The sequence below is a fragment of the Passer montanus genome, unplaced genomic scaffold, assembly GCF_014805655.1.
Source record: "Passer montanus isolate IOZ18808 unplaced genomic scaffold, ASM1480565v1 scaffold41, whole genome shotgun sequence".
NCBI lineage: Eukaryota > Metazoa > Chordata > Aves > Passeriformes > Passeridae > Passer > Passer montanus.
In genome coordinates, this window is record NW_024368930.1 from 6,210,531 (window position 1) to 6,230,991 (window position 20,461).

Sequence of the window (20,461 nt, forward strand, 5' to 3'; positions counted from 1 at the left end):
GATTTATCTGTCACTGATTCTTGGTTTCCTTCTGAGCTCCAAACCTCCTGAGATGCCCCAGTGCTGATTGTCACAGCCCAAGTTATTTTGAATCTGCTGGGACACTTCACCCTCAGCCCTGTAGGTTCTGGGTAAAAAACAACTGCAAAACCCCAGAAGCTTAAACAAAACCCCACATTGTTTCTGCCCAAATTTGGCCCAAGCTGGGCACAGAGATGTGTTTATGGACCACAAACTGCCTTGCCCCAGCACAGGACTGTGTTTGCTCAGGGAGTGTTTTCCTGACAGGGATTTGTAGCACATGTGACGCCAGGTCAGGCAGAGGAGGGAGAAGCTGCCTGGGAGAGCCGGGGAAGGGGCTGGCAGTGCCTCTGACGCAGAGGTAGATGACTAAATGGGCTACTTCCCAGCTGCCAGCTTGTCTTTACGATATTAAGCCTTTTCTCTCTGCTGCCATATAAGAAGTGAAAAGTTGACACGTAAGCGTGTGTCATATGGAGTCAGGGAGACAGAAGCAATAAGGCATAAAAGGAGGTGAGATCATCGTGCAGCAACAACTCCCCAGGGGTACAAGGCAGCTCTGCTCAGTGCCCGCTGGCTCTCAGCCCCCACCAGCATCCCCCTCCTGGGCTTGGCACACTCAAACCAAACCCTTCCCTCCCCAGAACCCCCAGAGCAGGGGCAGGCACAGGGTGCCACGCTGCCCACCACGAAATGAGGCAATTAATGCCTTCTGAAGGGTCAGCTCATTAAACAGCAGTCACCACTGCAGCACGAGTGTCACAGCCCCCCAGGATTATTGCTGCTGAATGGGGCGGCTGCTGTGCACCATTTGCCTGATAAAAAAGGAGAATCATCAAATATGTTGAGTTTATAGCCCTGCTGGCACTGCTCTGAGCGCTCCTGCGGGCTCTGTGTAATTGAAATTAAACAGAGGCCAGTGATACCTTTCTGTCCTTCCTGCAGCCTTCACTTGCTTGGGAATGCAAGGCAGGGACAACGAGGAGGAGGGTGAGGCAGCAGCTGGATGCCCATGGGCATTGCTCCTGGAGCAGCTTTCACCCCCATTCCAGCCTCTTTCCCAGGCTGAGCTCTCTGTGCTGCATCAGTTTTGTCCCAAAACTGAGCCAGGAGCAGGGGAAGCCCACAGTCCCCAGCAGGGCAGTCACCCCCAGGCTCCACAGCCACGCTCCAGCTCGTATCTCACAAGTTGGAAGTTTCTCTCCACTACAAATCATTTTCTCCCATTTCCCCCCTTTCTGGGTGTCCTTGCTGGGTGGGTGAGTGCAGCAGGAGCAGCCAACCTGCCAGAGCCTCCCTGGGAGCCAGGAACGCTGCTCCATGATGAGAGGGAGATGAAAGTTTCCAGGGAATGTGGGACAGGAGCTGACAACTCTGAGACACCACAGGCAGAGTTAACCATTTCAAATGTCATTTTTTTTTAAAGCAACAACATTGCTCCCAGGCACTTTTTTTTCCTTTTTTATTAAATAAAAAACGGAGCAGCTCTCTCCAGAAGGCTATTAATCCTCTCCTGTCACTTGTGTTCTTGGAGAGCGCGTTTCTCTGGGCAAAAGCAGTGAGTTGCTCACTGACTAATTACATCAAAATATTGAGGGCAACAAACAAACCTTTAACTCCACTTGCCAGAAACTCGCTAGATGCAAAGCTTCAGAATTATGGAAGAGAAATGTATGCAAAAGCAGGAGGAGCTGGGACTCCAGACATGCTCGTGGCCACATCAGCTTTTAGAGGGATGAATCCTTTCCTCTCGGCAGGGCTGCTCAAGTTGGGCTAACTTCACCCAATCTAACTTCACCCAGAATCTCACCCACCCAAAGATTTTGATTTCCTAAAAATAAGGAATATTTTTTCCTTTGCTGTGGAAGTGAAATCATTTATTTTCCTCTCATTCCTACACAGGTATTTGGGAGCAAGGACTAGACACATGTCCCTCAGGAAGGCTCAGGCCTCAAGCCCCACTAGAATTCAGTTTTAGGCTGAAATCAGACAAAAACAAATCAGACAAATGGTTTCTCTCAAAGCCCACCTGACACCTTCACTTATCCCAGCAGCTCACCAGAACAGCCTTTCTTTGGGACACAGCATTGCAGATTTAACCCTCCCCTGCCATAAAACTTTTGCCAAACACTCAGCCAACAGCATTTGGCACTGATTTAATTCTATTCCATCACCCTTCATTGCCCACACAGCCACAATGGGAAGAGCCAGTGCCAAAAGGAAAGCTTGATTCTGCATTTAGGTGCTAAACCTGATGTGCTTCCAGAGGGTTTGGATGTCCAAGAGCTGAAACAGGTGACTCAAATGCAAGCTTTGGCTCCAGACCCACGGCTGCCAGAGAGCCACTGCCTTCCAACCCCAGCCCTGCATCTCCCAGGCTGCAGGAACACCAGGAGCAGGGAAAGGCTCCAGCTCTGAAATGTGCACCAAAGGAGCTGCTGGGGAGGATTCTCTGCACTCTGCAGGTGTTCAGGTGAGGGGGGCTCACCACAAACCAGCCACACTCAGGGAGCCCAGTGACAAGCACAAGTTGTTCAATGTCAAATTGTTGGTTTCAAGGGATTGTTTAAAAGAAGAGAGATTTTCGAAAGTCCTCAGACCGTCACCTATAGATTTTGCAGCAATAACTAGCTTTTTTAATACCATGTGCATGAAAGCTCCCCTGAGCCATCTCTTGTACCTTATAATAACATTCACCAGGGGATCTTCCTAATGCTGGTCTGAACCCTTTGCTGCTGAATACACCTGACCCTGGGCTTGCAGAGAGGGCTCAGATAAACGTGCCTGGCTGCTGCTCAGAGAGACCATCACAGCCCCAGCATTGACCAGAGAGGTTCTGATTGCACCCACAAGGAGCAAAAGGCTTCCCCAAAACTGGCACCAGCCTTGCTTGCAGATGCTGTCCTGGGGAGAGCCACAGGCTTGCCAAACAATTTCAAGCAGAGGAACGAAGAAAGCCGAGTCTCTGCTGCAGTTTATATTTAATTAGAGGGAAGGCAGCTTACGCAGCAGTTTCAGAAACATATTGTCTTACAGCATATTGGATATTTGTATCTTAACAGCTCAACATCGATTTCTTTTATGTAAAGGAAGAGGGGGGAAGAGCACAGCGTGCCCTAAGTTGTGTAAGCTCCAAAGAGACTCCTGCACCACTTGGACTAATGTTTGGAGTAATCAAAGGCGTGAACTCATGTATTATGGATGGGAACGAGAGTTTTCAGGCTTCTGCAAAAAGGAATCTCCAGCGTTTGGTATTTTGTTAGCAGCCTGGCACCATATGGCTCTCCCCTGCTGATATTCTTTCACACCAGAACTTTATGTTCAGATGCTTTAGTTAATATTTTACCCAGCAAGCATAAACAAGATGCAAAGATTGCAGTCGACAGCAACCTTCTCTTAAACCATACATGCACGTTAATACTGAAGGCTCCTTTCAGCGAGCACTTTACCCAGCACATGCCTGGCTTTATTTTTTCCTTAGGGGTCCAAGCTAGGCCATTTACTTTAACTGCTTTCCCATTCAGCAAAAAACAAGCAGCCAGCCCATGAAGGACATTTTCACTCCCTCTCCACTCTGCTTCCTGGCTAGTCCAAAGCAGCACAGGACGAGTGCAGGTGAGACACGCATGCTAGGTTTGTTTGTGTACAATTTAAGATTGTGTCTCTGCTTCTGCACCATTTCAGCCTAAATTTTATCTTGGAGAGGCAGAGTTTCCCCTTCTCCACTCCTGAAACAGGGATGGAGCCCCAGGCAAAGCTCCCAGCCCAAAGGGAAGGCTCACACAAGCACCATCAGCCTAAATCACAAACAACAACGTGGAGCATCCAACTGAAAGTCCAAGATTTGTGTTTCCCTCTACCCTGCACCAAGTTAGATCCAAAATCTCTCTGGAAAACTGCAGCTCTGAGATTTGGCTCTAAATATTACACTTAGACTCCCCCTACACACACCCCCACTCTCCAATATTCTTATTAGCCTTTAATATTCTTAAAACAAATAGGACCTAACAGATGTCTTTTCAGCCTGCACTCTTATTAATGAGAATATTGTAAGAATGGAAATCAGGTCACAAATGTTTAATACTTTGTTTAAAAAGTCTGCAGCTTCTTTAAAGAGTTCCACTAATCCCAACATGACAGATGTACAAGGCAGTTTTGCTTGGGGCAGATTAAAATTCTCGCTCTGATTTGCTCTTTCATTTGGTCTGATTAAAATAACATTGTGATTATTTTTTTTAACGTGCTGACTTCAAAATAAAAAAGGAAAGAATAAAAAGTGACCAGTAAAGGCCAGCCTGATCACAATAAAAGCAAAGTTATTGTTGTTGAGATTAAAAAAAAAAAAGCGAAGGAAAAGGAATGGGGGAGCAGCCTACTCAAACTCAGGTTAGCATTAAAGCTCTGTGTTAAAGATGAAAGGGGAACCTTTCCAAACTATGTTTTTCCATTTGAAAGTGTTTATTAATCTATTCTCTCTGAAGCAAAAAGTTCAATGAAAGACAAAGATCAAAAGTATTTTAATTTAGGTGAATTTTTTCTTTTTTTTTTCCCCCTAAACCAAACCAAACTGAAAATCAGAAGATTGCAGGGCACAGCACTTCAGTATTCTGCTCTAAGACTGACACTTGCTGGGAACAGCCCAACTGGCAGAACGGGGTGATCCCAGCCACCTTTTCCTCAACCAAACTATGCCTGGGAATTCCCTGTTTCCCTCTCCTGACATCCTTTCACAGCAGACCAACCTTCCCTGGGCAAACTTTCACAGCTAATTCATTTCCTTGCTGCTACAAAACACACCTGGCATCAGTCTCACATGAATGTGTGTGTGGCAATGCCAGGATGCTCTGGTGGGATGGAGCCCAAACCCATATCCTGTCCCTAAAAAGCCACATCTGCCTTTTCCCTCTTGGGTCTGCCCAAAGCCAGCCCCAGCTCCCACTGCTGGGTCCCTCCAGGGCACTCCTGGACCAGTTTCCTACAGGCATTGCCTCCCCACAGGCTGCTGTAGCATGGAGGGGTGCATGGTTTTAAAAAAGCAGCCAGAGCTGTTCAAAATACAGCTTCCCAAAGGGCAAACTCCTGCTTCCAGTGATCAGCATTTCATAGAAAGTGGTCAGTGTGTTTGTCTGGACCTCTCCAGCCCAGAAATCTTCTCTGCCTCCCCACCCAGTCCTGCAAACTCACAGCAAGGGTCACAGGAGCATTGCAGGGATGAATTACCTCAACAATAGAAAATCACTCATTTTAAGATGTGTATTTTCCATTTTTCCTTAAAACTCCAACTTGTGCCTTCCATGAAACAATCCTTAGAAAATCCAGAGTGTTTGAAGTTTCTGAGGATCTGCTCCACTCTGGTGATTTTTAATGTTTACAGTCTTTAAACACAATTGTTCAATACATGTTTATACCCCTGAGATGTCCTCAGCTCAGTGCCCAACTTCAGCTATTCCCAAGGCAGAAACAACCTCCCTCCCAGGTGAAATACTGTGGGAAAGCAGCTCAGGGCAGCCAAGGGATGCCCTCCTGTGCTGCTGCTCCCGGGCACCTGCATGGGGAGGAGATGCTTGGGATCTGCTCTTCACCTTCTGCGTGTCAGCCCCGTCCCAAAGGGCAAAGCTGCTCCCAGAGAAGCAGCTCCTGAGCTCTGCAAGGGCAAACGCTGCACTTCCAGAAATCCCCCTTGACAGATTAACCTGCCAAGAGGGGAAACTCCAAATATAAACCCACAAAGCCCTTTTCTCCTTGGTGAAAATATTTGTGGGGAGTGGGAGGGGACAGATTCCCCTCCCAGCTCTGAAGGGAGCAGAAGGGATGTCCCAACCCTGCTCTCTGCTACCAGATAAGAAACTCTCATATAAATTCATTTCATTCTAACAAAGAATCTGGGGCCTTTGTCCACTCCAGAAACTTTTCACAGCCTGTGCTTGTCACTCCACTTCTCTATTCACACCACGAATCTCCTCTCTAAGGCCTGGGCTATGGATCAAACTTCTACTTTGCAAAGGTAAACAGCCTCAAAAGTGATAGAAAATACTTCAAGATGGGAGGTTTCATACAATCCCACCTTAAGGGTGCCAGAGACAGCAGTGGACTCTGCACCACACAGCCAGGAAGACCAGCAGGGGAACATGGGTGGAATTATTCTTTGTAGAAACCAGTAAAACCCAGAAGAAAGAAGGAAAAGGCAGAGAAAAAGGTGGAAAAAGTCTTTTGACAGCAACTTCTGCTATGCCAAAACTCCAGAAATACCTGGGACTGTGTGGCAGTGAACCCCAGGCTGACAATCCTTTCATAGCTGCTGTAGGACAGTAAAGCCAAAGAAACCTGGAGTGTGGGACACCTCAGCCTCCCTCCTTGTCCACACAGCCAGGGAGCAAACAGCATCTGCACGATGAATAACCCAAAAGGGGGTTTGTTGGGGAAAGAAGAGGAACACACAGTGACACAGCTCTGGAAGTCTGAAGTGTGGATGCTCCATGCTCAGCTCCCCTGTATGAGGAGGAGCAGCTATAAAGTGACAACAGGAGATGGACTTTGTCATTAAGGAAAGGGCTCTAACAACTCAATTTACAGCTGGAAAAATAAGCCCTTCCATTTATAAACTCACAAAGCAAAGGAAAGAGTGGGTCCTGTACCCCACTTGGCCACTAAAGTTCACATCTGACTTCCCCGTGGTGAGGCGATGCTTCCCCGCCTCTCCCTCCCCTTCACAGCCTCATTTCGTGTCTTCTGGGAAGCCCAGCCCAGCCCTGGCTCCAGCCTTTACTGTAAATCCTCCCCTTCCCCTGCACGTTCTGCTCTCGGGGGGCAGAGGGTCCCGGTGCCCCCAAACTCTGAGCTGGGCACGGCAGCATCCCTGGCAAAATCAGCCCCCCCGAGGCTGCAAAGGGAGGGCTCTGCCCCTCCCCGGGCAGGGAGGGAAAGATCATTTTACAGACTGATTTTGGGGTTCAGGAGTGTAACCTCACCCGTCCTCCTCAAGCCCTGATGCAAAACTGCGGTGAGATTTCAGGAAGGGAAAAGAGTTTATGTTTCCTGAGCTCTAAAGCTGTGTCATTCAGCCTCTCCTGAGGGTATCGCTGACTTAGGGTGCACTGCTCCCCCCCAAGCCCAAGGAGAGCAGCGTGTCCCATCCAGAACCGAAGTTTGGAGGCAGCACCCCAAAGCCGAGCCTTCCGGGGGGTGGAGGGGGGGCTCAGCACCGTCTGCTAAAATGGCAGCTGCTCTGACGCCGAGCTACGTCTTGCGAAGTCAGCCCTGCCCTCATCACCATCATCATCATCATCATCATCATCATCATCTGCCTGCCGGGAACTGCTCCGGCTCCCGGGGCTCTGCGGGACGGGGCGGGGGAGGCGCGGAACCGGGGGGGCTTCGCCTGTCCCTGCCCACCCCAGCCCCCAGTGTGTCACTCCGGGCTGTAGGGGACAGTCCAGCCCGCGGGGCTGTCACAGGCCAGAAGGTCCCTGTGTCCCCCTTCGTTCCCAGCCCAGCGCGGGCCACCCGCGGGTGCAGCCCGGCTGTCCAAAACACGACCCGGAAAATGTAGGGGTGGGGTGGCAGCCGTCCCGACCCCTGCTGCTGTCCCCCTGCTTCGTGTCCCCCCTGCCTCGGGGACCAGGATGTTTCTGGGGGCAAAAGCACGGAGGGGATCAGACAGGGAGTGGAGGAGGTGGACGGAGAACGAGGGAGTTTTGGGATCTTCAGGGATGGGGGTTCTCGCCCACTTCCAGCCCAGGATTTGACAAAAGGGGAGGAAGCACCCCGGTCCCAAAGTCACCGAGGCCACCCTTGGCAGTGACCTTAAGCACCCCCCCAGGACTCCCAGGGGGAGGAGAGGGGGCCGAATTTCTGTCTGTCCGACAGCTCGGGGTGCCCCCGCTGCCCCCTGACCCCCGAGAGCTGCCACGGGACAGCGGTGACCTCACTGGGACCGAGCAGGGACAAGCGGCGCTGCCAGCCCGGACCCCTCCTCGACGGGACCCCCGGGAAATCGCCAACCCCGACCGCGGCCACCCAGCCCGGGAGAGCCGGGGCTGCTCGGTGACAGCACCCGGGACAGAGCCGGACCCCAACCCAGCGGCACGCAGGGGACAGCTCCCGCCTGCTCTCTGGGAAGGGACAATCCCAACTTTCCAGAGTTTTCCTACTCTTTGTGCGGAGGGGATCCCAGAGACCCACGACATCACTTGGAGGGGAAAAAAATAAAAGTAAACAAACAAATTAATTAATTAATTTTGAAAAAAAAAAGAAGAAGAAAAGAAAAAAGGAAAACAAGGGGGGAAAAAAGAGGGGGAGGAAAAAGGAAACTAAGTTCTCCTTGTTCTTCCCGAGGCAGGTGAAGGAGGGGAGGGAAGGGGGGAGGGCAGGCAGGTTTGAAAGAGCCGAAGGGGACAAGTTGTGCCCGGGTTTCCCGGCGGCAGCAGCCGGCGCTGGTTTGTGCTTTGCAACACGCGCCTGCTCCAATCTGCGCCGCTCGGGAACAATAAACAGGATCATACAAAGAAGTGGAAAGGCGGCATCTTTGCTTCTGGTTTCTATGACAGCATCAGAGAGAGACAAACCAACTATAAACTCTAATTCCTAGATTCCTCCTCCACCCCCCCGCAAACTCCCTTTTGTCTGCCATTAATTAAAGTGGCCATATGGAAAAGGCTGATAATAACAGCAGATGAGCCAACGAGAGAGAGGGAAAGGGAAAGAAAGAAAAAAAGAATAACTAAAAGTAGCGGCAGGGCGATGGCGGGGGTTTAGCCGGGGCTTTTCGCACTTGTTTTCAGCGGCTGCTCGAAGCGAGGGGGCTCAACAATAGCGGGAGGAGAGCGGCTGCCCGGCCGGATCCAGGGGGGCTCTGGGCAACCTGTCCCCTTCCCCTGCCCCGCTCCGGGGAGCCCGTCATGCCCCAAGGCTCCTGCTCCGAGCACGCTGATCCCCACCACGACTTGCCCCTTTGTGTGGGAGAGCCTCCGAGGGTGCCGACCCCCCCTTTGGGTCCGTCCTCCCCACCGGCAAAGTGCACCCCAAACTCAGCCCGGCCGGCCGGGCTCGATGGCAGCGCCAGCACATCCTCAGGCAGCAGCCCCCTGCCCCTCGCTCCCTCTGCAAATAACCCAGGAACAACCGCAACAACAAACTTTGCTGAAATTGATAAAGAGATTAGCCAAGCAAAGCCTCTTCCGAGCAAGCTAAAAATAAGAGCACGCAGATTTCTGTCGTGGTCAACGTATAGAGAGAGATCCACAAACATGGCACACTTCCCTTGTGCCTCGCTGCTATAAATAGAGAGCTCTAAAGTAGGCAATAATCGGAAAGAAGAGGGGGGGGGGAAAGGGGGAAAAAAAGGAGAAAAAGAAAAGTCTGGCCGTGGCGGGAGGGAGCAGCCTCCAGCCCTCCGCGTCCCAGGGCGAGGGGCCCGCGGAGCGCCCAGGAGTGCGGAGCCGCGGACTTGGGCTGGAGTTTGGGCAGGAAGGGGCCGGGGGTGAGGGGAGCGCGGCAGGGACGCCCCGGTGAGCCCCGGTCCCGCCCGGCCGTCAGCACCTCCGAGAGCTCCGCGGCCGCGGGGCCGCCGCCGCCGGCGCAAACTCCTCCCGGAGTCTTCTGCTAACACCTCCCTCCGGATAAACATCCACCGATCTCGCGGTTCACAAACCCGGCAAGCATCCTCTTCCAGAAATATTCAGAAAGTTTCCCGGCTGAATGCGACGTTGTGCCTTTTTTTTTTTTTTTAATAAATCTCCTCCTTTCTCATCTTATTCAACCTCTTTTCAGTCAGAAGCATAACATGTCCACTAGCGTCTCGCAGCCGGCGAGAGAGCGAGCGAGCAAAGATGGACCTAGGAGCATGATGATCATCATAAAAATCCCCTCGGTTCTCCAGTGCAATTTTCAAAACAACAACCCAGCCTTCGTGCTGTAAAGGCGAAACGCCTGCGTCTGTTTACATCAACTGTGTGCTCCGAAAGCCTTTCCCCTCTGTCTCAATCCAAGGGAGGGGAGGGGAGGGAGGGAAAAGAAAAAAAAAAAAAAAAAAAAAGGGGAAAAAAAAAAAAAGGGAAAAAAAATAAAAGAAAAAAAAAAAAAAAAGAAAAAAAAGCCAGCATTATCTGCCTTTGTCAGCGAAAGAACATAATATTGACTTACCTTTCCCCACAGCTATTGTCTGCCCCTTTACAAAATGACATCACGGAAACCAATCATGAAATTTGCATGGGGGAGGTTGTGGGGGGAGAGTTCTTGGAGGGCAGCCCACTTCCCTACACCAGTAACACGCGTGTAAGACGGGTTGTTGGTTTCAATTAAATATCTGATACTCCTTAGTGTGTGAACTCTTAAGCCTGCTAAAGGCAATGTCTCATTTACTTAATGACCGCTCTCATTAATGGAAATGGCACAGAGGGGGCTTGCTGCGCCTTCCCTTTGTAAATACACTACCCATGAACCCTTGGGGTTGCAATATATCTGTTTACTCTCTGAGGTGAAATAAATTTACAGTATAGCATCAAAGAGAGCGAGCGAGGGAGATGGAGCGGCTGCCTTGAGTGCACCCAGAGTTGGGGCTCTACGGCCCCGCCGGCCCCTCTCTCCCGGCGCTCCCCCCTCCCCGAGCCCCAGCAGAAGGTGAATGATTTTACCCGAGCTGATTCATAATTAATATGCACGAGGCTCGGGGCTCCTCTGACAGCAGCAGCACAAAAGGACGGCGAGAGCGACGAGCGCCGTTCCGCGTCCCCCCCGCGCATCCCGGCGCGTGGTACGGCCCAATAATTCCTAATAGCAGCAAGCAGCGAGTGACAGATGCCCTGGGTTAGCACAGCTCCAGCGAAAGTACTTTACAATATTTATTGGTGGTTAGGAAGATGACCTATCACCATAAAGAACAGACCGGGAAATTTATCGCCTCTATGAACCTGGAAGTATTGCATATTAGCTGATATACATATTCAAAAGGCGGTGGTTAAAAGGTGTATAAATATTTTAATTTTTTTTTGCCTCCCCTTAAAATCGAAAAAAAAAAAAAAAGAAAGAAAAAAAAGAAAGACACAATATATTCCCAGCAGACAACTCCTCACCCCGGGGAAAGTGGTTTACATTTTATATTATAGATGTTGGGATGGGAATAAAAACATAAGGAAAAGTCCTAAAAGAAAACGGCGACTAAAACAGTGTAGGGTTTTTTTTTTCTAAGTGATAAAAGTGCACGTTCTTGCATTGTGCATCTTTTCCTCCCAGAAGGAGTCATACTTTCCAGGAGTTAGCATCATCTTTCCTTGAAAATGCTTGTTTCGTGGCGGCGCGGCCACCCCGGGAGCAGAAAGCCCTGGCCGAGCTGGAGGGAGGGAGGCTCTGGGGAGAGCCCCCGGAGCGGCAGGAAGGGCATTAGCACATCCCATCCTGCCCGCTGCCAGACGGGAGCATTAGCACTTGGATCGCAACTTTTCGGAAATAGCGAGGGAAAACACAGCCAGGCTGCAGCCCCACGGGCTGGGAGGGGAGCGACACTTTCCTGCCCAGCGCTTTCCCCCGCACCCTCGTGCCATCCCCAGCATCGCCGAGACAATTAAGACTTTCCTGTCATCTTAATGAAGATTTCCAAAAAGATGCGGGAGCTCACAAATGGACAGAAACCCCAGGAGTGCTCGGAGAGCTGAGGCAGAGCCTGGCAGGGAAAGCTGGATCCTGCTGAGGATGCGCTCTCCTGTGGGAAACTCCAGCTCCGGAGCTGCGCGGGCCCCAGGCTCCTCTCCTGCTCACCCCCACCCTGGGCGGGTTAGGGGCAGGCAGGGGTGGGAAAAGCCCCTCAGACTGCCCAAAACCTGGCAAGTTTAGCTTGCAGATCAGTGTCACTCACAGGCCATTGCAGGGCACATGGCAGGAAGGAAGGATTTGATTTCCCGTCTCAGGAATTTTATTGGTGAGAGGGTGGCAGAAATACTAATTTTAAACTGTTGAGGCCGCTTTGGAGGTTGTTAGGATGCCCATTTCCATGGCTTGCCAGTCTGGTGTGCTCCTAAACCATTAACATAAAGGAGATATTCAGCAGAGAGCACTCCTGAAAAGCTGTTTTCTATCTCCTTTGGACACACCACGAAGACAGGGATATTTTACATCCTAAACCTTTGGCATTCAGAAATTCTATTAAACTCTTATCTGCAGGCAGCAGGCCTGGTGCTACACTGCATCTCCATTGTTCTGCACCCGCGATAGAATCAAAGGGAGGGCTGGGTGGACTCGGCTCCCCTCCGCTCACAATGCTGCCTGCTCCTCTCCACCGCTGCTTCATTTAGAGCCCTAATGCTAAAACTTGAGAAACAAAAGCACAATAGATTCGGCTGGGAGGCAGCAGGGAAGTGTGTTTACTTGCGTGTGCTCCCCCATAAATTGGAGCACACGCAGCCTGCATGGATATGAGCACACACATGTGCCTCTCCGAGCGTTAAGAGAGGGATTTTATTACTGCTGCTGTTGCATTTATTAACACGCCACGCACCTACGAGCCCTAAGGCAGCTGACAGCTCTGATAGCATCCGGCTGAGCTCTGGGCTGCCAGAGGGTGTTTGGCTTTTCTTTGTTCCCAAACTCGCCAGACTTCCCCCTGCTCCCCTCCCAAAACGCTGCAAAGAAGCGGCGCCTCTCCCGGAGTTTCTCACTGCCACCAACTTCGGCAGCGGCAGGAATTCCCATCTCGCAGCCCCCGAATCCCTTCCTACCCCCAGAAAATCTCCGGCTCAGGCCAAAAGCCCCACACCCCGAGCGGGAGGAGCCCGCGGGGATACGCCAGGCCACGCGTGGGCTCCGGGCGGCGGGTCAGCACCACGGACAGCTCCGCCTGCTCCCTCCTGCGCAGTTTCGACCTTTTAAAGTATTTTCCAGCCATTTTAAAAAGTGCTTCTCCCACACGCACTCCCTAAACCTCTCCAGAGTCGCTCCACAGCTGTTTTCAGAGAGGAGATAATCATCGTGCGTTTCCAGGTCTCAAAGAGCCGTGGCTTCCCTGAAGGGAGCCGTGCGGAAAAGAGGTCTAAAATAAATGTTCATGTATTTTCATCTTCAGGGGGTTTAAGACGGGGGCTCGGAGAGTCCCTGCCTGCAGGGTGCCTGCAGAGCCGAATCCAGAGAGGATTTTTAAAAGCAGATTCCCTTCACGCCCCTCCCCTGCTCTCCATGCCATTTTTTTCCCCCTCATGTTTTCAGATCAAGCTCTCGAAGTTCGAAATTATTTAAAATAGAACTCCATTTGCTTGTGTAAACACAGCCATAAACCCACCGCACTGTGTTCCACTGGCTTCTTTGAGTCTGTTTCAAAGAAAATTAGATCTCGAACTTTACGCATTTGTAATTGGCACCAACTTCTCCGGTTACCAGCTGGGGGTGAAAGATTTTTTTTTTCCTTGTTTCTTTCTGAAAGCTTCTATGCAGATGGGCTGGCTGCCTTAATGCCTCAGACTACAATTAGTGCTGTTGTATGCCGAATAGAAATGGCCAGCATTAATATTGTATATGGAACAGCTGAAGGGTTGCGAAGAAACCTGCCCACTACAGGCCCCTGGCAGATGGAACAACATGCACAGGCACAAAAAAACTTTTAATAACCCTTTGCTCGCTCTCCAGCTCGCCCCTTCGCTCCGATTTGGGCGGGTCCTTCCCGAAGAGGCAATGCCTTTGTCTAAGCCAAATCTAGAGCTCTTTTCTCCCTGAAGAACAATAATTGGAGCAATCACCATCTTTTGCAAAAGGCACCTCGCATTATCCCAAAAGTTCCTCCTTTGTGCCTCGGGTAATGCAGGCGCTGAAACACGCACCCAGCTGAACGGGCACGAACTAACTTTTTATTTAATAACATCGCCCTCACCCCTTTCTTATCCAGCAATGTGCAAGATGGGTAGAAAAAGAGCCCATAAAGCCAAACCAAACCAACCAGCACCCCTTTGCCCGGCAGAACTGCGACCAGAAGCTGCAGAAAATAGGATTTTCTCGTCGTTCTCCTCCCCTACGCTCCTGGTCCTTTGCAATGAGGCGAAACCCGCGGCAGCGGGCACAAAGCCCCGCCGGGGGCTCGGGGCAGCAGCACCGGGGGCCGCGCACCCCCCGCTCCTGGAGCCCCTCGCAGCCGAGCCCGGAGCGCCGGGGGACGGGCGGGGTGAGACCGGCACCTCGCTCGGGCAACGCAAACCCGGGAGACCTGCGCCCCCAAAATGTACTCGGGAACATCTTTCTACCGCCTAATGGGGGGGAAATACTGTAAAACAATGAGGGGTGGTTTGCGGGTCCGCACTCCCCTGCCCTCGGCCACCGAGCCCCTTTGCCACGGCAGAATTGAGAAACTCAAAGAGTTTTAGAGGAGAAACGAGGGAGACACACGAAGGAATATCCTCCCTACGCTCCCACCGCACCCCCCGCCTCCGCCGGCGAACGGCTACGAACCGAGGAAAGTCCCGCAGAGCTTCATCCTTGCCGGGTGGCGGTGGCTGCCTGGCCCGGGGTGGCGGGGGCAGCGGGCGCGGAGCCGCCCGGGGTTACTCCATCATCCCTGGGAAAAGTTCCCGTCCGGAGCAAAAACTTATGGGCGGCGGCGGCCAATGGGGCCGCGCCGCAAAATCCTCGCAGCGCACTCGGCGGCCAATCCGCTCCCCCCCGGGCCGGGGATGCGCACCCCCCTCCCGGTCCCTCCCGGTCCCTCCCGGCCCCTCCAGGCACTCCCGGCCCCTCCCGGCCCCGCTCCGGGCTGGCGGCGGGGGGAGCAGGGCAAGGGGACCCCTCCTCCCCATCGCATCCCTCCTGCCCCTAATTAGGGGACGGAAAAAGTGACAGCGGGCACATCCCAGCGCGGGGGGGTGGTGGGGCAGATGCACAACCCCAGGGGAAGCATCCCCAGAGAGCCCAGCCATGGAATGGTTTGGTGGAAGGGACATTAAAGATAATCTCATTCTCTCTCTGCCATGGCAGGGACCCCTTCCACTATGCCAGGTTGCTCCAAGCCCCGTCCAACCTGACCTTGAACACTTCCAGGGATCCAGGGACAGCCACAGCTTCTCTGTCCCTGTCCACAGCTGACCCAGTGCACAGGGACAGAGGGCACTGCCCTGAGGGAACCCACAGGCTGGCAGGGCTCTGCACAGCCAACAGCCACTGGACTCTCACCCTGAAGTCAATTTAGAAATGCACGAGTCTAAGGATGGTCACATAGAGCTTGTTGGGTTCTTTGGTCCAGTCCAGGGTGTACTGGGCAAGGGAAAGGGGGGATTGGTTCTGGGAGACATCCAGAATGGAAGAGGATGTCCCCTTGCCTCAAAGGACAGATGGCAACATTGGACTGAAGTGATCCCAGCTGGAGAAAACTGGATACAGGCCAGCAAGCAATACTCTCATTGGCCTCCCAGATGGAAAAGCAGGGAAATAGTTACCAGGAAATAATAATAATAATAATAATAATAATAATAATAATAATAATAATAATAATAATAATAATATGAAACAACTATGCAGGGACAGAACTGAACTTTGATGTCCCGTTGGTTTAGAGGGCAAAGTGCTGTCTCTAGGGTGTGGACCCTCTGCTCCCAGCTCATCACCTGAGGTTGAAACAAAGCCAGCTCTTTCCACGGACCAGCCCTGGTCTGAAGAGAAGGACAAGTGTCATTTCTGAAAATGAGAGAGAGAAGGGATTTCCTGGCAAAAATTGATTGTCAATGTAAAAACTCAGCCCCTTCACCTGGATGGACTAATAAGTGCATTTACAAAAAGAGAACAAACCTGGCCCAGTCTCAGCCAGGAACGGAAAGGGCAAAACCTGAGCTTGCAGGGACAGTTGGCACCAATAATAAGGAAGATGGGACAAAGCTGATGCTAACTGAGGGAGATTTGAAAGCAATTCATCTCGGCGGGACATGGCTGCATATTTGGATAATTTTTTTTTTATCAACATAGTGGGGGATTCAGTTGGAATAAAGGTTGACAAAGTGTGAAGAAAAAGAGGAGAATTCACTCTTTGAGGCAAGACCCTGGGCCAAACTCTTTGTTGAATACATCTAACTCCTTAATTCAGATTTCTTTGCAGGCAGAGAGCTGGAAGAGAGAGCAGGGAGGGAAAACTTTGATGGTTGAGGCAGAGGGGGTGTGAATATCAAAGTGCACCTTTTCTTCTACACATCCTTCATGGTCTTCTGCTGGTCTCAGGGAGGTCTGAGAAAATAACGATCACAATAATCATTATCATTGCCATTGGATTGAAAGTCAGGAGTTGGAGTCAAATTAAAAATCTAACTGTTGAATAGAGAGAGATCCTTACCCTTAAAAGGGCCTGGGTGAGGCTGCTGGGTCCTGCATCAGGCTGGGTAGGTTTGGGAAAGGAGCTGGAGCTGGGCCCTGGTACAGCTCCATCTGACTGCACAGCTCTCCACAGAAAGGGGTGTGACACCGCCCCTTTGGGGACTGGCACCTCTTCCCTCTTTGAATTAGCAGCTCTGCCTTTGCAGAATATTCTGTGCTTTATTGTCCCTTCAATCCCCACCTTGGAAGATGAGAGGTGACATTGCGGAGAGCTCTGCGCTTGGAAAATGACTTTCAGAATTACGTTCTGGCAATTTGAAACTTCCGCTCTCTCATCTTCAGCCTCTTGGGGCTTTAATGGGAGACAGCAAAGTGCCTCTTCCTCCTCCCCTCTTTTCTTTTCCTCCCCTGTTCTCCAGCAGCTGCAGCGGCCGGGATTCAGCAAGGTCACTCAACTCCATTGCTTCCTGCATGCAGGAGCTCTCAAATTAAGGGGTGTTGGGAGCAGCCTGTTGAGATGAAACAGCCTTCACTCAGCTCCAGCAAGCAAGGAAACAAAACCCCTTCACAGTGGCTCCAGACTGGCTCACCTTCCCTGAGCATTAGCTGGGGGAAAAGGTAAAGGCATGGAGGAGCAAAAAGCAGGATAAAAAGAGTCTGCAGAGCTGCTGTCTTTTGTCTAGCAGAGCAAGCCCCAAAATTTTATTAAAGGCCTTGTGGCTGCAGCTGCCTCGTCCACTCCTAGGTGTTTTCATCAGTATCTCACCCTGCTTCTTTTTTTCCCAAAATTCATGCTGCTGCCTCTCCTTTCCCCAGTTCAGTAGCGAGGCAGAGTTGGCCCCATCCATCCCCTGGTCTTGGAGCACAGTACAGAGGTGGGAGCTCATCCCTGTGAGCCCTGAGCTTGCCAGCAGTGTGATCCTCCTCCCAGGTGCCGCTGGTCTTAGTCCTGTGCGGGCATTAAGGGGAGCAGAAGAGAACACAAATGGGAATGGAGAAGAATCACAGAAACGCCACTCATATCTGGGTGGTTCCCTGCTGAGGGGCCTGGGAAGCCATGTGGCTCACACAGAAAAAGACCAAAGGAAATACCATCCCTTTGTAGTCTGATTTCTGTTGATGCACTGCCAAACTGGGAGGGGGTTACTGTTCCGTGTGTGCAGTTTTGCATCTGAAATAAATAAAATCACCAAGATATTTCTCTATGTACCCCAGCACCATCTCCCCTGGCCAATGGCAACCCCAGCTTTTCCACAAAGGAGGGGATAGCTCCAATTATCTGTTGACTGTTTTATTCTGTCTTAAATCCCTTTCATGGCTGCGTGAGGGAAAGCTGGAGAAGCCGTATGCAGATATTGTCAAGCTCAACTTGATAGGTACTGTCAAAACTGCCAGAGTGTGGTGACAATAAACATTTTAGCTGGCTAACAATTTGCTGCAAAAAGGGTTGACCCTGAAATCAAGTTCTGCTGTAATGAACACTTTGTCTCTAAATATTTGCATTTTTGCTGACAAGGTTCACTCTCCAGGAGATTTCCTCCGCCCGTGAACAATCTGCCTTCACACGAGATGCAGGATGGATGCAGTTTCCTGAGCCAGTTCCTTATCTGGCGTGAAGGAAGGATGAGCACATTCCCAAAATCAGCAGAGCCACTGTGGATGGGGGATACCCAACCAGGGGCATTGCTCAGTTCCAGGGTGCGGATCCCCCTCTCTTTTCTGTCAGGTTCTGCATGGCAGTGCAACACTGACAGCCCAAGGCTGGAATCAAGGCTTGTCCCTGCTTAACAGATGGGGAAATTGAGGCACGTGGTGATCCTGGATCATATTTGGACTGTCTCTGCTGAGCTGGAGGCAGAGCAGCCAAAAAATAGGCAGCCAAAGCAGACTGCCTGCTATCCATGGCTGCCCCAAACCAGCCATGGAGGAGGAGGAGGAGGAGGAGGAGGAGAGGAGGAGGAGGGTGAAGCCATACCAGAACTCTCAGCAGCTTCGGTTTGGTGCCCCCCTGCTCCATTCCTTCAAGCACATGGAGAGCTGGGGCTGCCCACCCTCAGGAGCTGCTGCTGACCCTTCCTCCCTCCTCTTCAAGGTGATTTGACCAAAGTTGCACAGAGAGTCACAGGCAGAGCTCAGTGCCAAAGATCTTCCTTAGCCCCAAGGCCAAAAGCCAGGCTGGCTCCACGGTATCAGAAATGAGGCTCAGAGCTCCCTTTCTGCAAAGGTTTGTGTGTTTGAGGGTTAAATTTCCCAGGTTTATGTGTTGGAGGGCTAAATGTCCCAGGATAACTCTGTCTTGGCCCAAGGGCTGATCACCACCTCGGTGTTTTTGTCTGCTCCCATTGATGATGGGCAAACAACTCTGCCCAATTCCCCAGGGACAAGGTGTCCAGCCTGGATGGGGTGGGGATTTACCTGCTCGGGGCATCTCTGTGGGATAAATGTCCTCCAGGGGGTCAAGAACCTTCTGTGCTCTGGACCGCTATAGGGAAAAGCTGCAGAGTTTGGTCCCACAGCCTCCAAGGTGCTGCATGTGGGAATGTCTGCTGACAGTGAACAAGGGGGTCAGTGCATGGCCTCAAGTCTCCCCTGTGACATTTGTCCCAAAGTCGAGCATGGGACAGAGAAATAGCCAGGAAAATTTGCTGGCTTCTTGCTTAGGACTTCAGTATCCCAGCTCCACTGCTGCACTTAATCCATAATATTGGGGGGAAAGTCCCCCACCACACAGGTTTTCCCACAGAGGGAGATGTGAATTCCATTTCTACTCCTGGCACTGATTTTTGGGGGGTGGCTGTGGGAAAGGATCTTCATTCATTTTCCCTCCAACACCTGGCTTCTCCATTTCAAATAAAAGGTGCTCAGAGCACATCCTGCCTCATAATACAACTATTATCTGTGCTTACCAGGCTGGGGCTGTGATTTGCTTGAGACCCCTAAATTCCTAGACAAGTGCCCAATAAATTGTAATAAATTGTAATAAATTGTAATAAAATGTAATAAAACTTCTTACTGTTGTAGAGAACTGTGGTTGGGGGAAACACAGAAAGAATCCTTATAGGTTTGAAAAAAAAGGCATAAAGGGGAGGAAAGCACAGCTTATTTCATTTTTATCTCCCTTTCCCCTCCCTGCTGCAAGGAAAGGCAATTTTCACTAGCACAGTGTTGTCATTTTGCCGAAGAAAAATTCACAGTTTTGGCCAGAGAGGAGTGTTTTCTTTGATATTCTTTTTTTCCACTCTGTTGGTGTCAGAGCTGTTGCATTTCTGGCAGTAGCAGTGGCTCTGTGCCTTGGAAGGCAGCCGGGCTCCTACCTCGATGCTCTCTGGCTCTGCCATCCCACATGGTGCCTCCTTCCCTGGGCTCAGCATGGCCTTCACCTCCCAGGGCAGGTCCCTTTGGCCAGGGCAGCACTGGAATGATGAACATTTCAGGGCACCAGCCCTAGCTGGGTCATTTTGGCACCAAAATACAAAAGCAAATACAATAGCAAAGTACTACAGAATTACTGTGCTGGTGTGAGGGGGCGGAGTTGCACACAGAGTTTTTCATTCAAAGTGTTCAGTGAAATGCAAGGTCCTAAATGAGTAAACCAGGTACGAGCATGGTAATTAATACCAGAGAGAGAACCAATGCCTGCTCTGCCTACACGAGCCCTGTGAGGAAACATGAGTGACACTCCAAAAATCAAAGCTTGTTGCTGTTGGCCCATATAAACACCTACAGAGGAAGAGGTGTACCCACATCCTTGAAATCTTCTCCTTCTGACCCCTCTCAAGAGCTTTATTCTGATATTTTTTCTCATGCTTCTTGTTACAAGGAGTAGCTCAGCACTGGCAAAAACCATCATCCTCGCAGCCTTCCTGGGCTTCTCCCTCTCCTGGTGGACAGTCCAAAGTTACTCCTATTTTTCTTCTCCATTATAAACTCTGGGAGGCACTGGGAAGAAAGTAGCCTGGTTAAAGACTACAGGCTAAGTTCTTCCATTCTCCACTGACTATAAAGACACAATTTTCTCTTTTTCCTCTTCTTCCTGGACTCATTCCCTACTCTCAAGCACAGGAAAATTACCAGAGCTCTGAGACACACACCATGAGCCCCTTGCCAGCTGAGCTGTTTCACCCTGTCCTCATCACAACCCGTGCTGGGAAGCCCAGAAAGCACAAGGGAGGGA

The 20,461-nt window shown here is 51.1% G+C and overlaps 1 protein-coding gene across 1 annotated transcript in view; it reads right to left on the reverse strand.

The window, feature by feature from the left end:
- Positions 1-14,534, reverse strand: part of MYT1 (myelin transcription factor 1) — a 61,800-nt gene extending 47,266 nt beyond the window's left edge. The window contains exon 1 of the mRNA XM_039719530.1: positions 14,443-14,534. Coding sequence (XP_039575464.1) covers positions 14,443-14,467 — 25 coding nt within the window. The 5' untranslated portion in view covers positions 14,468-14,534. The remainder of the gene's footprint in view (positions 1-14,442) is intronic.
- Positions 14,535-20,461: the final 5,927 nt, after the last annotated feature.